The sequence below is a fragment of the Helicoverpa zea genome, chromosome 26 (genome assembly GCF_022581195.2).
Source record: "Helicoverpa zea isolate HzStark_Cry1AcR chromosome 26, ilHelZeax1.1, whole genome shotgun sequence".
Lineage (NCBI taxonomy): Eukaryota > Metazoa > Arthropoda > Insecta > Lepidoptera > Noctuidae > Helicoverpa > Helicoverpa zea.
Window position 1 is genome coordinate 2,436,745 of NC_061477.1, and position 16,331 is coordinate 2,453,075.

Below are 16,331 nucleotides of genomic sequence, written 5' to 3' on the forward strand. Positions count from 1 at the left end.
AGCATTTGGGGACGCCGTTGCCACGTGCCCTCCCAGGCACAGGGGTGTAACGCCGCCAACTTCTATACTCCATATTTCGACTCGACACAGGAATCGAACCCGAGGATTAGGGTCAATTCCCACTGAAAGAGCAGCGGCCGGCAGCGGCCGTAAGAGCACGGAAAATGTAAGAGCGCGGCGCGGTGCGGCGCCGCGCTCGCGCTCAATCCCTTGCAATTACGGCCGCTGCCGGCCGCTGCTCTTTCAGTGGGAATTGACCCTTAGTACACAGCAGTTGTGATTACTGGACTAGTAACGAAGCAGTTTTGTGTCTGAAACTTTCAGCTTTTTCCTCCAAAACTATAACCATCTCTTTTTCATTGAAAATGTATTAATCTTGAGTTGCGATTTCAAAACACACAAAAAATATTATTTTATCTGAATCATATTTTAATGTCAAAGCAAGATATTGTTCCAATAAAATTTTGACAGGGCACTTTGATTTTTCATAGCGATTTAATGCGAAAATCAGACATACCTATAAAAATATACAGCCAGCAATCAATATGTGAATATAATATGTTTATGTAAAACACTAGCTTCCGCATTCGATTCCGTCTGTGGCAGAATAGGAGTAGGTATTCGATACAGGTATATAAACTTTTTGTTTGGCCAAGTAATAATATTACAGGGCTTTCTTGTTGAACCACCCGTTTTATAGACAAAAAATATACATACATACATACGTAATTAATGGAAATTAGAATGGTTCAATTGAACTACCACCTAACTAACCAAAAATATCTATCACACCTGGACTGAAGTTTTACTTCTTAGTAGTAAGTAGGTACATATGTGACGACGTGCTTCAAACCTATGAATCTAATAAGCCATTACTGCATTGTTCAACTACAAACAAACAACCCTAATATAATATTTGTAGAACATTTCCAAAACCTGCGTATTATATAAAAAAGAAGATCACCCAAAGCAATATACCCTAACTTTATATATCGCTCCCGATACGAAACCGATTAGTTTCGTCAATTTATAGCTTTAAAATCGAATAGAAAATATATTGTATCGATATGAGATATCGTTTCGATTCGATGACAGACTCGATAGCGATGCAATCGGTCTCGTGTTTTATTGCTTATCGATTGAGAATCGAGTGCCATGACTCCATTTTGTAGAAGTGTGTTTTTTTTTTCAAATATTTGGTTTAGTTTATCAATTTATTTATTTCAAAAATATAAATACAATACTCTTAAAAACCAGAAGCAGGTTTGTTTAACGAGGAAATTACAAGAAATAGTTTTAACATGAAAATCAACTAAGATTAGTCAAGAACGCGGCAAAATCTTATTCTGTCAAACGATAACATGTCTTGTCACCATGACGTTCGAAAAAAGAATCCTCCAAGCATAGATGAACGGCTGAATGGCGAGATGTCTATGGTCGCTCGTCTCTGCTGCCCTCTTTGTAACTACTGGCAGCTAACACGGCCTCTCCTGACACCCTGACGTCCTCGGCAGGATCTGGGTGAGCCTGGTTGAGTCTCGGAACACCTGCACATGCAATAAGCGAGTTGGACCTGGCTCAATTTCGTCATATTTAAATCTCGATTGGTTATCGTGCTCGTCATCGTTTTTCTGAACAATGACACTTTCAGAATAAAAATTATTCGAGGACTTACAAACCTCAAACAAAGTACTAATCCATTTAAAGAAAGAAAAATAAATAACATCAACTTTAAATCAAATAACAGGTACAAAATTAATAACAGAACACTGGTATACCACCCAGCGACTCGAAAATAAATAACGTCAACTTTAAATCAATTAACAGATACAAAATTAATAACAGAACACTGGTATACCACCCAGTGTAAGTGTGTCGAGTGTAAGGCTGAAACATATTAGTTGTACACATATAAACACACAACATACAAAGAAATCATGTAAAAATTATTAACCTGGTTTGGAGTGTAAAGCTGAAACATATTAGTTGTAAGAAGAAATACGATTACTTTTACTTATTAGTTAAACCGTGGGTGCAAGCGTGCACTCAAGCGCAAGAAATATGTTATCAAGAACAAATACTCGAACTATATGGAAGTCATAGTCAAATCAAGTCATAGTCAAGCCAGGGGCTCAAAATATACGGAAGTCATGGTCAAGGCAAGTCATAGTCAAGCCAGTTGTTCAGACTATACGGAAGCCATAAGCCAGGGGCTCAGACTATACGGAAGCCACAAGCCAGGGGCTCAGACTATACGGAAGCCATAAGCCAGGGGCTCAGACTATACGGAAGCCATAAGCCAGAGGCTCAGACTATACGGAAGCCATAAGCCAGAGGCTCAGACTATTCGGAAGCCATAAGCCATGGGCTCAGACCATACAGAAGCCATAAGCCAGAGGCTCAGACTATTCGGAAGGCATAAGCCAACAGAACCAGCAGGAGCACCAGCACAGCAGCGCTCGTGCCGCGACCAGGAGCACCGGCAGAGCAGCGCTCGTGCCGCAATCAGCAGTACCAGCACAGAAGCGCTTGGGCCACGACACGGCCGTTACACATTCTCGTGTATAAGTCTGCGAACAAGCACTTACGACATACATTTCGTTCGGCCACTTCTGACCTTCAAAATCTTTCGTCAAATCTGGAAAGCTTTTCGCTCTCAAAGAAATAAATTCAAGGCATAACTTTGAAACTATGTCTCAGAAATATCATTATTACTAATCATGTGTCAGCAACGCTGAAAACACAACTACCATTGCGGTTTGATAAGTTACGTGTAGTTAACTTCACTTCAGCTTTTGCTACACAGAATACTCATAGGTGACAATACCAAGGCCTTCGAGGGCAAAAATCTCAAGCTTGATGCACAATTTGAACTATTCTACTTCAATTAAAAACAAATTGAGTAAGTCAAAATCAAAACAGTGTGCATTTATATCACAAGAGCAGTAAACTTATATTTCTGTGTAGGTACTTGTTGAAACTCTCATGAGCAGAATGTTTAGAAATAAATATTATTGAGCTCATATACATAGTAAGCATGTTAGTTATCTAACTCAAGTTCTCATACACTTTCAGTATGTCTTTAACTAATAACCCAACAATATGGATTACAAGTTTACATTATTACATAAAGGCTATAAATAAAACCGGATCGATCTCACCATTTACATACAGGTAGGTACATTACAGGATTCTTCCCGTAACATCTGGAGCATAGTAGGAGCAAGGCATGTTGTTCACGGACACCACAGCAATAGGTACATAGGCAGAAACTCATTCCACCCGAAACACACAAGAGCAGCATCAGCGTACTAAGCTCGAGCAATTCTCGACTCATTACACCGTCATATACATATGAAAACCAAAGCAATCGTTAATTCGGTTATAACACAAACATTTTGATATTACCTTAACATGTTACTATGACAATAAATTTTGTTAACCAATGATCATAGTTACCAGACCTGTTGTTTCCATAAGAATAATAAAAACCAATATTCCTTTTTCGATTTTTCCAATAATGCAATCCACATTAATGCTATCCTGAAGGATAATAGGATGTATTCTTAAAGTTATTTGGGCACTTGATGCCGCTGAACTCTTCAGAATGGAATAGACCAGAATTGAATGTCCTTGTTCCACAACAAGACATATTTATTGGTATCACTTACGCTGCCTGCATAGCATCTTGAATATACCGTTGCGTAGATTGCAACGCACTGCAATCCATTACAAAATTAAAATAGAACGGCAAAAACTTCGGTAATGGCGGATATCCTTACACCGCGTCGTACTTAGTAAAAGTGCCAATGAATCTAAACTGAAATCAAAAACTTTATAGTGGGAGTGAGACTATCCCACTTCTGATCTTAAAAACCAGAAGCAGGTTTGTTTAACGAGGAAATTACAAGAAATAGTTTTAACATGAAAATCAACTAAGATTAGTCAAGAACGCGGCAAAATCTTATTCTGTCAAACGATAACATGTCTTGTCACCATGACGTTCGAAAAAAGAATCCTCCAAGCATAGATGAACGGCTGAATGGCGAGATGTCTATGGTCGCTCGTCTCTGCTGCCCTCTTTGTAACTACTGGCAGCTAACAATACTATAAAACAAACTGGACCCTTTGTATGCCGGAGCGCAGATATACCTACGCGAGACACAATTGATTTTCTATTGTTTAAGCAGTTAAACTATCTTTAAAATCTAATATATACCTACAAAAATAAAAAACGTATATAAAAATTTGTTAGGCGTCGAAGTATTCGTTCGAAAACGTGCCCAGAAGAGACTAGTTGCATATTTTTTAAAGTGCTTGTAAAAAGTCGGTTTTAGTGGGTATTGTCAATATTTTACTGTCTGTCAATTTGTTGATAGTGAAACTGTAATTATAGAAGTGTTCAAATTGTATTTTACAATCGATAGATTGTAAATTGTGTATTCGATTACATGTTACGCAAGTTTATTATTTTGTATTTTATTAAAGTGTAATTAATATGGAAATTATAAAATTCGTTTTTACTATATAAAAGTATTTTGTGGCTCAGTGTCATGAAATCCAATAGATTTTAGGTAGGTACATATGGTAGATATATTTACAAAATCAAAAGTAAGTCACTAATGCTGCGGGTTGTTCGAAAGAGATACCGCGGCCCTGGTACATAAAAGGCCTACGACGGAACACGACGGTTTTTAGTCAGTAAGAGTCTGACACTCCCTCACCGCTGCTAACCCACAGCGGGAGGGGTCATTTGATGATTTTTGACGTCGTTAAAAAAAAAAGTCACTAATATTTTATCAGAGAGGTTATCGCTATGTGTAAAACACTGGTACTCAGCTGCATCCGGTTAGACTGGAAGCCGACACCAACATAGTTGGGAAAAGGCTAGACAAACAATGAATTAAAAATAAAATTATCACAGGAGAAGGTTCTAGTTTTATATTTGAAGTCGTTTTTCTTTATAGGTTAGGTATCCTGCGCACGAAATATTTACCTCTAAATACAACTAAGCTTTCATCTTTACATGTCTTTACTATACAAAAATTCTCTTTTCAGGCCTGAAGACAGCGGTCAATATCGATGTCGGGTCGACTTCATAAAGTCGCCGACAAAGAACACGCGACTTAACCTCACAGTGCTAAGTAAGTGTAACTTAGTTAAGTAGTATTAAGTTATGTGTAAGGATTAAGCGATTAGACCTAGGCTTTGGGGTGTTAGTTACGAAATATATTGAGGTTAGAGAAGTTAGAGAAATGTAATTGAGAACACTTTTATATAAATGCTGTTTTTGTAGTAGTAGGGCAGCTCTAGTTTCCACTATACATTAATTGTTATAGGTACATACCTATATCTATCACAAAAATGTAGTACCTAAGTTTTTATGTAGCTAAATCGCTCCATTGAATCTCAAGGAAAAAAAACATCTCTGTCAACTGTGTTTACACGACATCATTTTTATATTTGACGATTTTTTGTAGGTTACAAGTTGCGTGGTGTCGAAAATACAGCGTAAAATCCTGGCAATACGTCATTTTCTGTTCAACCAACTGCCAAAAAGTCTTGAGCATAGGCTCCATACGGGTTTATTTACAACAAAAAATTTACAAAACACACATTTTTACAAAAATGTTCGGTTGCAATAACTTTGTTTATTTTTCAGTACCACCAGAGCGGCTGATAGTCCTGAATCATGAGGGCAACGAGATCCGAGGAGGTGTTCTTGGACCTTATGATGAGGGTACGGAAGTCAACCTGACCTGCATTGCTGTTGGAGGTAAGATTTTCATGATTTTTGAGGAGTTCACGATAAAATTAGAGGTTTCTTTGTTCAGCTTTCGCCGTTTCGCACCGTTTAGTGGGAACTGCGAAAAAAGCATTAGCGCATAAAAAGTAACCTATTAAGTAGTTTTACCTTAATCTATAAATAGGCTTTCTAAAATTGAAATAATTTTTAAAATCGGTCGAGTTGTTCCTGAGACTACCACGTTAAAACAAACTTTACAGCTAGTATTCATTCATATCATGTATTTAAAGATATATAAAATCATATCGTGCACTTGGAGAGGCCTATGTCCAGCAGTGGACTGCGATAGGCTGATGATAATGATGATGATGATGATGTATTTAAATTCCACAAGTTTTTGACAAAATGTTACAGTAGGCTTATAGCTAAGGACAATTGTGATAATAATATAGAGTCTAGACAAGTATAGATAATAATCAAAACAGATAGGCATAACACATAACCTAGATTACTTTTAATTCGGTTGCGGTAAACAGTTTCCATGGAATGCGGGTAAAGCCGTGAGAAACAGACAGTTTTGTATAATCGGGGCTATCAGTAACACCATAATACATTATTCCCGTACTTATAAACCACAAAAGTAAATTATTTACCCCAGATCACCGTTACATAATTTACCCGTTTAATAAACTCCCCTTCAACGCCATTTTTACCTCAAACTCCCCCTTTTAACACGTCGGGGGAGTACAACAGTTTATTTCAATAGCTGTGCCACGGAGGAAGGAAAGATAGCGGAGATGCCATAAGGAAGGTAGGTCAGGCGCCTTCTTGTAGGTCAATGTTATTTAACAAATTCTCTGTTCTCGATGCAAACACAATAGTTAAACAATAAGTGTGTATCACATATGACTCATGGGACAGGGAAGTTGTTAAGATAGGCGTGATCAGTTACTAGAACTAACGAGGCGTTCGGGTTCCTTGTCAAATCAACAGCAATCTGTCAAATATTCCTCTTGTTTGATTAGTGATTTTATTTTGAAAATATTTGGCTTGTTCGAAAAAAGACATCTAAGGGCAGAGTTAGTGCCGCTCCTCGTCTCTCGAACATCCGAATTTGTCGCGCTACTTTTTTAGTAGATTTTGCGTTATGACATCTCCGCTAGTCATTTTGTTCTCCGTGGTTTATTTCAATGGGTGTGTGAACATGCAACGTGCGTTAGACAGCTTAGTGACGTAATGACTATAGCTGGGGTTAATAATCTTTGTTTGTTGTGAACAAAAATAATATTGTAGGCAGTACTTTAAGTTCAAGTTTGAGCTTTTTACATTGAAACGTCTGTAGCATATTTTCAAGTTTGGTTCATAAGAAAATTGTGAATTGCGTGCAATCATCTTTTCAATTAAGTGTTTTTAAATAATCTGATAAATTATTTATTACTTATATTATGTTGATAACAAAACATGTTCATAACATTCTATAATATTTGCTTCTCGTTTATTATACTGCAGCTTGCATAGAAAAGTCAGAAATAAACAAAACATAGTTACTTCCCCGCTGTTTTCAGAGTTCTTTCCTGTTTTGTTGTTTCTTTAAAAAACTCATTTCTTAGCCTTCCAAGTCACGTGTTTTATCAAAAATATGTTGACATAAATCCGGTGCCAGACACTGGTGAATGCTAGGGACTCGCTGCAATGCGGAAAGTGGTCACTTTGTTTAAAATGAACTTTCTACAAAATAGTTTCATTTATGGTGTGTAGTGACTTCTGATCAGAGTTGTTGATTGAAGGCAGACCTTAAAATTATCAACTTTTAAATGTCTTGAATCTGTAGTTGTAGCCCCTATAGTTTTTGTTTTGTCTAAGCATACGATTTTTCCGGGTACATAGACATGACTTTAGATGTACAATTGAAGATAGCAATATAAATACAATAACACAATTACCTTCGCTTCCAAAATCAAGAACTCACATATAAAGTGGTTAAATTCAAACGTCACATGTTATGTTATGTTACGCGTAACTCGCAAACGTTACACGGATGTGTGGTCGCGGTCTAACAGTGTTGCAACCTGTATCAGCCGTCACCCTCGGGTGTTCCGTTTTCACGAAAAATGTCCGATTCACGCACACGATTTAGAAGTGGGCCATTTCATAAGCGGCAGTGTTTAACTGTCAAGGTATTTAGAATTTTAAAATCGTATTATGTACAAGTTTACGTAACTTCTATATGGACTCATTACTGTCTGCAAATATACCCTTTTTATAAAAATAGTAGCTGAAAGGTTAAGAAATGTCAGTGCCAAAATAAAGCTGTATGACCTGGTAAAGAAATCCATAATATAGAGTTATAATTACAGATTTAGCACTGAACCGACGTTTTTACGGGTACTTCGGCTACAATCAAAAATGAAAATGATAAATCTGGAGACACAAAACTAGAGCCATCCCTTCTTCCCTATCCCTTTATTGAATCCATTTTTGATACTTTTTGCAATCTTTTAGGTGTAGGTAATTTACCTAAGATATACGTAAGGCTAATGCTCAATCCTTCTCCGTGTGAGAGGAGGCCTGTGCCCAGCAGTGGGACGATAAAATGGCTGTAACAGTTATACATAAGACTACTTTAAAATGAATACCTAAGACTACTAAAATATCTCCCCGCCACCTCTTATAACTTACACCGTACCAAGCACCCTCACTTGACGAGGGTACACCACGCCATTGTTTTACACGATTTTTTTATTCACTCAAACCATTCACGCTCACAATATAAAGTATACGATTATATGTCTAGCCTTTTGTACCAAGCAGTAATTATGTGGGTTCGCTTCCCGTGTCGGTGAAATTGCCGGGGTTTTTCGAGAACTCGACAATTCGCGGTGTATAAGCTTTTTGTTGACAAAAATTTCGCGGAAAAGACGATGAATTTATTTTGGACTTGGCCATTTTTTGCTAATTTTCCGATGGTCATCTGCCTAGCCTTTTCCCAACTATGTTGGGGTCGTCTTTAAGTCTCGCTGGATGCAGCTGAGTACCAGTGTTAACAAGGAGCGCCTGCCTATCTGACCTCCTCAACCCAGTTACCCGGGCAACCCGATACCCCTTGGTTAGACTGGTGTCAGACTTACTGGCTTCTGACGACTGCCAAAGATGTTGTAATGACAGCCGGGACCTACAGTTTATCATGCCCTCCGTAATTTTCCAATATGGTAGAGTGAAGAAATTGAGTTTTTATGGATGTCTATTTTTACCGTTTTTATCTTTCATTGTTTAAATAAGAGGCTTTTACGATACTTTCTAGAAATTATTTTTGGAATAAAAGAAATTGTAGGTTTAAGTACAGGTCAGGTGTTAAATGTATTTATAGAGCCTTTGTTTGAAATTAAGGTCACAGAAGTTACTATTAATAGTGTATTTCGCTATAAATAGTTATGATTTTTAAAGGTTAAATTAGTCTTTGTGACTTGTCAGGTCTTGTGAAGAATTTTTTCTCCTCCTGGTCTTGCAATCGTGATGATTTTGAGCTAAAATTTACAGAAAGTTATTTGAGCTATATTTAAACAGCGATCCATTTTTTCGTAATTTAAATCCCACCCAAAACAAAAATGTGAAAGACTGCCAAGTTCGATAATATGGGAATGCTTCGCCTATAAAAGAAGTGAGATCTGAATAAGTACCAAGTTCCATACACATACCTCAGTTAAAAATAGTTACTTTTTAATGATGTTACTTGGCAAGTTTTCATACACCTTGTTATAAACCTACTAAACGCAATGAATCAAGTATTTAATTTTCTATTAAAACTTGCCAAGTAATCATCATTAAAAAGTAACTATTTTTAACTGAGGTATGTGTATGGAACTTGGTACTTATTCAGATCTCACTTCTTTTATAGGCGAAGCATTCCCATATTATCGAACTTGGCAGTCTTTCACATTTTTGTTTTGGGTGGGATTTCATTTATTTTTGTAAGGTTGTTTATTTTATTTTTTTCTTATGATGAAGTTAGTTAAAGAAATGTCTCATTTATACTATCTTTTAGATTTTTTAATATGCACTATGTTTCTTACAAAGAAATGAACTAGATTAACTATGTCTAGATTTACCAACTGACTGACAAGACATGTTATCATATATTATGTTCGTGGATCAAAGTTACACATTCGTTATTTTCGAAAGTGATTCACACTTGGCCGTTTTCAGATTTTTACTTTACTTTGACTAAATACAAACCTTTGTACCATTCGAAGATATATTATATAAATATAGATAAATTTAGTTCGTTTTAGTTCCTTAGGGGTATAAATTTACACCGGGTATAAAACACCTTCATTATTTTGAAACCGACTCACACTTGGCCATTTTCAGATTTTTCCCTTTACCTTGACATAAAGACCTACCTCCATGCCAAATTTCAAGTCAATACGACCATTGGAAGTGGTCTAGGTTTTTGATGAGTGAGTCAGTGAATAAGTGAATCAGTGTATAGTAAAAATAGCGATTTTCTGACGTCAATATCTCAAGACCTACAATAGGTATATTAATGAAATTTTGTATTTTAGATAAGTGAGGGGGTCTCAACAGATACTAGAAATTTGATATGCGTAAATAAAATAGATTTTGAGTTACAGGGGGGTCGAATTTGGCCCGAAATGGTTCGTGTAATATAACCCACGGCCGGTGTGTCGCCTTTTTTGCTCGAACTTGGCGAACACATTGCCGTGTGTCTAGATTTTAGTTAAGTTTGAGTACATATTTCTTTATGAATGTGTCAAAGACATTTCTGAAGAAATTCAATGCCTTATTAATATGTGAAAGCAATGTGAAAGGGAAAAGCGTTTTTAAGGGTGTCATTTTTGTAATTTTGATGTTAAAAAGTGCTTGCCTAATTAGCCATAACTTTAATAAACGATTTTGACTTTGAATAATCTTGTACCTAATACTTATTATTTTTCTATGTCCAGGTCGACCCATAGCCCGTGTTTCCTGGTGGAAATCGCACGCCTTGCTGGCCAACTCAGAGGCAAGGGCCACCGTCTCTTTCAGGCTACAGAGATCAGACTTCGGAACTGATGTTACTTGTCAGGTAATTTAACTATGTAATCCTTGACAACGTTGGGGTTGGCTTTCAGTCTAAGTGGGACATGGATACCGGAGTTTTTATTTGGAACGACCAACTATCTGACCTCCTCTACCCTGGCTATGCAATACTTTGAGACATTTTTCAGTGAAAGTTAATGTCGTTTATGCATTTTGTGCTTTATGTTTTCAGTGCAATTTGGTAGCTTTATAGATCCATAGTTGATTTTTGCTTATTTTACAGTAAGGCCAAATTCCGAATGTCAACTTAGTGGATACTTACCTAGTGCTCGTCTAGATTACGAAAAAGATTCAACTTTTGAACAGTGATGTAAGCATTTGTATAATATTACATTTTTTTCTACAGGCTGTCACCGATCCCCTGATAGCTCCAGTTTCCGAAAACATATCGATTGACGTCAATTGTAAGTACTCTTATTCATTTATTTTCCTTATACTTTCAGCTTTCAGGTCGTCTATACTAAGTTAAGGATCAATAAATAAACTATTCCCCGCAATTTTACCCGTGTTATGTTGTAGTTACTACTCACGTATAAAAAACTGAAAATCTCCTTTTTTGAAGTCAATTACAATCTCATTGTACAGTATTTTAGCGTTCTATCCTGAATTTGTGTCACACGATACAATAAACTCGTAAAGACGACACTTAAACTTCTTACAAAAGTCACAAACTGCAAGATATCTAAGGATCAGAAAAATTCCCAACTTAAACGCCACTTACCCCTTACAATGAAAGTTCAGAAAACTTAGTTCTAACATAAGCTGAGCACATCACTAACTTTAATCTAAAGACAAAGTCTTAAGAAAGGTTGAATCAACGTACGCTAACTTAAGGGTTCGTTCAAACAGATCGGCTCGGAGAGCATCGGCGCGCATTTTTCTTTTCACACAGACCGGAATCGGTTCCAATGGGCTCCGATCGGCTGCGTGAGCATGCAATCGGAGCAAAAAGTCTGCAATGCCGAAAAAAAGTATGCTCTTATTATTTCAAGCGCCTTCGAGCATTCTTAATGACAAAAGTGGTGTACTTGCAAAAATAAAAATAACCTTACCTACTACGAATACTAAGTACTCGATTTTCAACGTGTTAAGAATTTGCTCTCCTCTCCGAGCCAGCCTTTCTGATCATCATCCTCCGAGCCTTTTTCCCAACTATGTTGGGGTCGGCTTCCAGTCTAACCGGATTCAGCTGAGTACCAGTGCTTTACAAGGAGCGACTGCCCTATCTGACCTCCTCAACCCAGTTACCCGGGCAACCCAATACCTCTTGGTCCGAGCCGGTCTGTGTGAACAGACCCCAATGCTAACTTAACTCTAACTTAGTTAAGCAGACGGGAGCTTATTAGACATTAATTAAACTAAACTTTTACTTAGTCAGGTTGAACCTGTCTTATTATTGGAGAATAGTTTCGGTTAAGTATTTAAGTTAGTTTGAAGTAGCAGGTAAGTAATATGCAGATGAGTTCATTTGTAAGTAATACTTCAATTATTAATGATTTAAGTTACCTGTGTAATAGGAAAATCATTATATATGTAATATTGAATACCCCTCTAAAAAGTCGTGGTGGCCTAGTGGGCAAAGAACCAACCTCTCGAGTATGAGGGCGCGGGTTCGATTCCAAGTCAGGCAAGTACCAATGCAACTTTTCTAAGTTTGTATGTATTTTCTAAGTATAGCTTAGACACCAAAACTGTAGGTCCCGGCTGTCATTGAACATCCTTGGCAGTCGTTACGGGTAGTCAGACGCCAGTAAGTCTGACACCAGTCTAATCAAGGGGTATCGGGTTGCCTGGGTAACTGGGTTGAGGAGGTCAGATAGGCAGTCGCTTCTTGTAAAGCACTGGTACTCAGCTACATCCGATTAGACTGGAAGCCGATCCCAACATAGTTGGGAAAAGGCTCGGAGGATGATGATGATGATGTTGAATACCCCTCTACAATGTTCTTCATTCTCATTAAAAGGTAAAAATAAAACAGATTAAAATTGGTGTAATGTGGTTTTCAAAGTTGTTTTTGTAAATATGAAACCCAAAAAAATACAAATGTCGAAAGTTTGAATCCTTTTGGCAAGCCGGTTAAAACTGTCTGATATTCTAGCTTATTTGCTCTTATCTTATGAAACGGTATTGAAAATCTACTTAGGTATAATTTCTGTATGTACCTAACTATTAGAAATTCATGAACTTAGAGCACAGCTGCAATATTTCAGTTTATTAAAACATGTTGTAGTTTACTACTTAGGCATAAAATGCAAATTATATGGAAACACGTGATATTTTAGTACATCAAAGTCGTGATGCATTCTATTTTATTTATTTATTTATTTATTTATTTATTTATTTATTTATTTATTTATTTATTTGTTTATTTATTTATTTATTTATTTATTTATTTATTTATTTATTTATTTATTTATTTATTTATTTATTTATTTATTTATTTATTTATTTATTTATTTATTTATTTATTTATTTATTTATTTATTCTTAGGAAAGCTTACAGACTAATGATAATTTTAATAACTTACTATATTTCTAATTTGCTAACAACAAGCTTCCGCCAATAAAAGACATAATATAGTACTTATTACTATCGTAGACCACATATAACAACAGTTTTGAAAAAAAAAAAAAAAGAGTAAACATTAACAATTAAGTGATACAAATTTTATGTAAAGATTAAAGTATATATAATATGTAGGTATAGTTTTAGGCAACGCATTAAGGATATTAGAGATCAACATTTATAGACGCGAGTCAATCTTTAAAAAAAAAATATTACATCCTCTTATAATGGATCGACGGAACAGCAAAACTAATGACTGGTTTCTTAAGTAAGAAAACGGACTAAACCATCACTGAATAAGACAAGTCGAAATTAATATTAGGTATTGCAAATGTGACTGTTTGAGGGTTTGTATGTTTGTTCCTCAATCACGCTTTAATGGCTAAAAATTATGAAAAAATTGGCAATATACAGCAAGTAATATACAACGTTATTTTTTGTTTATGCGAAACCTGATACACCTATCTAGTATTTTTATGTAAAGAATCTATGTACGAAATTTCAAAACCGTATCATGAAAAATCACAAAGTTATAAGCTTGTTAAGTTACGGGACTGTCCGTAAAAATACATAACCACCACAAAACGCACACATGCCGCGCGACGTGATAGCACTGTGTGCTCGCGCCCGCTATGAACTCGCCGTGACCTTTGTTGTGCGAGAATAAATACCTATTTGTGGTGTCCAACATTCAAAGTTTTTTAGATACAAACACATACAAAAAATAACGTTGTATAGTTTATTTATAACTCTAATTCATAAAGTAGTTACTTCAGGAAACGACTGAAACTACGGACAGAAATCAGCAGCACACCTACCATACTTCTTCCTTCAAATACTTCACAAAATTAGTTCTCATCTCACGCATTAATATGATCCTATCTCTGATTGACGTACCATTACCGATACAGATTATATAATATTTGTACATGACATGCACGTTTCAGATATACCACCTCCTTCACTCACGTCTTACCACGGAGTAAGGAAAGAACAGAGATGCCATTATGTAGGTAGGTTAGGCGCCTTCTTATAGGTCAAATACGTGCCGAGCTCATGACAATAACGATCAGTTACGAGTGAATTGATAAGGCGTTCGGGTTTTGAGACATCTTTTCTTTATTTATTTCTTTCATGCGGGATCATCAAATGACCCCCCCCCCCCCTCCCGCTGTGAGTTAGCAGCGTGAGGGACTCTTACGGACTAAACACCATCATGTTCCTTCTTAACCCCTTTATTTACCAGGGTCGCAGTAACTCTTTCGAACAATCCCGCAGCCCAGCCGCAGTTATTTTTGGTATTACAAAAAAATATCGGGTCTCAAGAAGGTGTAATGGCGGAGGTAGTAACGTTCCTCGTCTCCCGGACACTCGCATTTTGTCGCGCTACTTTCTTAGAAGATTTTCCGTTATAGCACCTCCGCTAGTCATTTTGTTCTCCATGCGTCTTACAGACTGTCATCTCACTCCAACAAGATGGGATTATCATGTCGATATTAGACGCGTGTATCGATCGGCTATACGAACACAAAAGTGGTATCTCAAAATAGTTTTCAATTAAAATTAATGTTAGAACTTTGAAGAAACTTCGTCGTTTGTTCAAAAATGTTTTGTGTTAGTTTTGGTGAATGGTTACAATATTGTATTGTCTTGGTTTATTAGAAGTTCGGTTTATTCATGGAAACTTTGTAGATATTAATACGTCGTTGTTTATTATATTTTATTATTAATAGCTGTATCAAAACATTAGGTAATACATACAATAAGAAGGTCAACATTTGTGTGAGAAGCATGTTTGTTGGCTGTGGTCTGGGTGTTGTAATATGTACTTATTTATAAGTAGGTATATTTATATACATATTTATTACCATTCCATAATGTTACAATAGATGTTGAAGAGGTACAATTATGACCCTGTTAGGCCACAGCAAAAGAAAGCATTAAAAAAATGCATAAGAAAAACATAGGTTAGAATAGTAGAATCATCATTAAATTACATTAATTCCTATCATCTATCTAGGTTACTCACTAACGCTGTAATAACACTTGCATATATGTATAAGGTGCTTTATTATTACCTGCCAGGACTTGAATGGAGGGTAGTATTGCGTTTATAGATTAAAATAGTGAAGAAATTTCGTTCCTCGGAACAGTCAATTCAATTTGAGACAGTAACCAAGTTAAATTAACATTGGCTCTACTCTGCATAACGTGGTTCACAAATTACGCGCGTAGTATCGTTTCGTCAATGAAAACAACTGCTATCTCTTTCTATCTGTTCTGCACGAGTGGCAACGCGCAACTCTATTGGATGGTTTTAAACTAATAAAACAAGTCAAATTTATACGTATTTTTTTTTGTATGAAAAATATATGACAAATAATCAATAATTTATATTTACTATTGTAATCTATAAACGCAATACTACCCTCCATTTAAGTCCTGGCAGGTAATAATAAAGCACCTTATATGTAACTATATGTAGTTTATCAATTGTGTTAGCACCCATAACACAAGCTAATAAATAGCTTATCACTAACCTTTCTAACCAACAGAAAACAAAAAAATACACATATTTCACACACATTTTAGCACCAACAAAAAAAAAACCCAATCAAAAAGCTCGCTTCTTAAAAGTCACATTACCGCAAAATACGTGACTCCATATAAATCACCGGAATCCCCGAAAACGGGTGATATAATCACCACACATATATAACTCTTGGATGATAATCTAAAGAACTCTAATTGACAGTTTGATATACTTGTGTTGGCGATTGTACCGACACGGATTCTGGTCTGGTCTGGATGTGGTATTTTTTCTTCTTTTTTTGTATAAAAAAGGTGACGTGAAGATTTGGTTGTAGAATTTAAGTGATGTATTTGTTTTGTCCGACTGCGACTGAAAGAGGGTTATGG

General features: G+C 36.2%; 1 protein-coding gene across 2 annotated transcripts in view; it reads left to right on the forward strand.

Annotated features, from left to right (window-relative positions):
• The window catches only part of LOC124643118 (nephrin-like), a 486,221-nt gene that overhangs the window by 434,003 nt on the left and 35,887 nt on the right, over nucleotides 1-16,331 (forward strand). For both annotated transcript variants that reach the window (XM_047181973.1, XM_047181974.1), the window contains exons 5-8: nucleotides 5,059-5,144; nucleotides 5,663-5,776; nucleotides 10,711-10,832; nucleotides 11,193-11,250. In XM_047181973.1, the coding sequence (XP_047037929.1) occupies nucleotides 5,059-5,144; nucleotides 5,663-5,776; nucleotides 10,711-10,832; nucleotides 11,193-11,250 (380 nt within the window). The remainder of the gene's footprint in view (nucleotides 1-5,058; nucleotides 5,145-5,662; nucleotides 5,777-10,710; nucleotides 10,833-11,192; nucleotides 11,251-16,331) is intronic.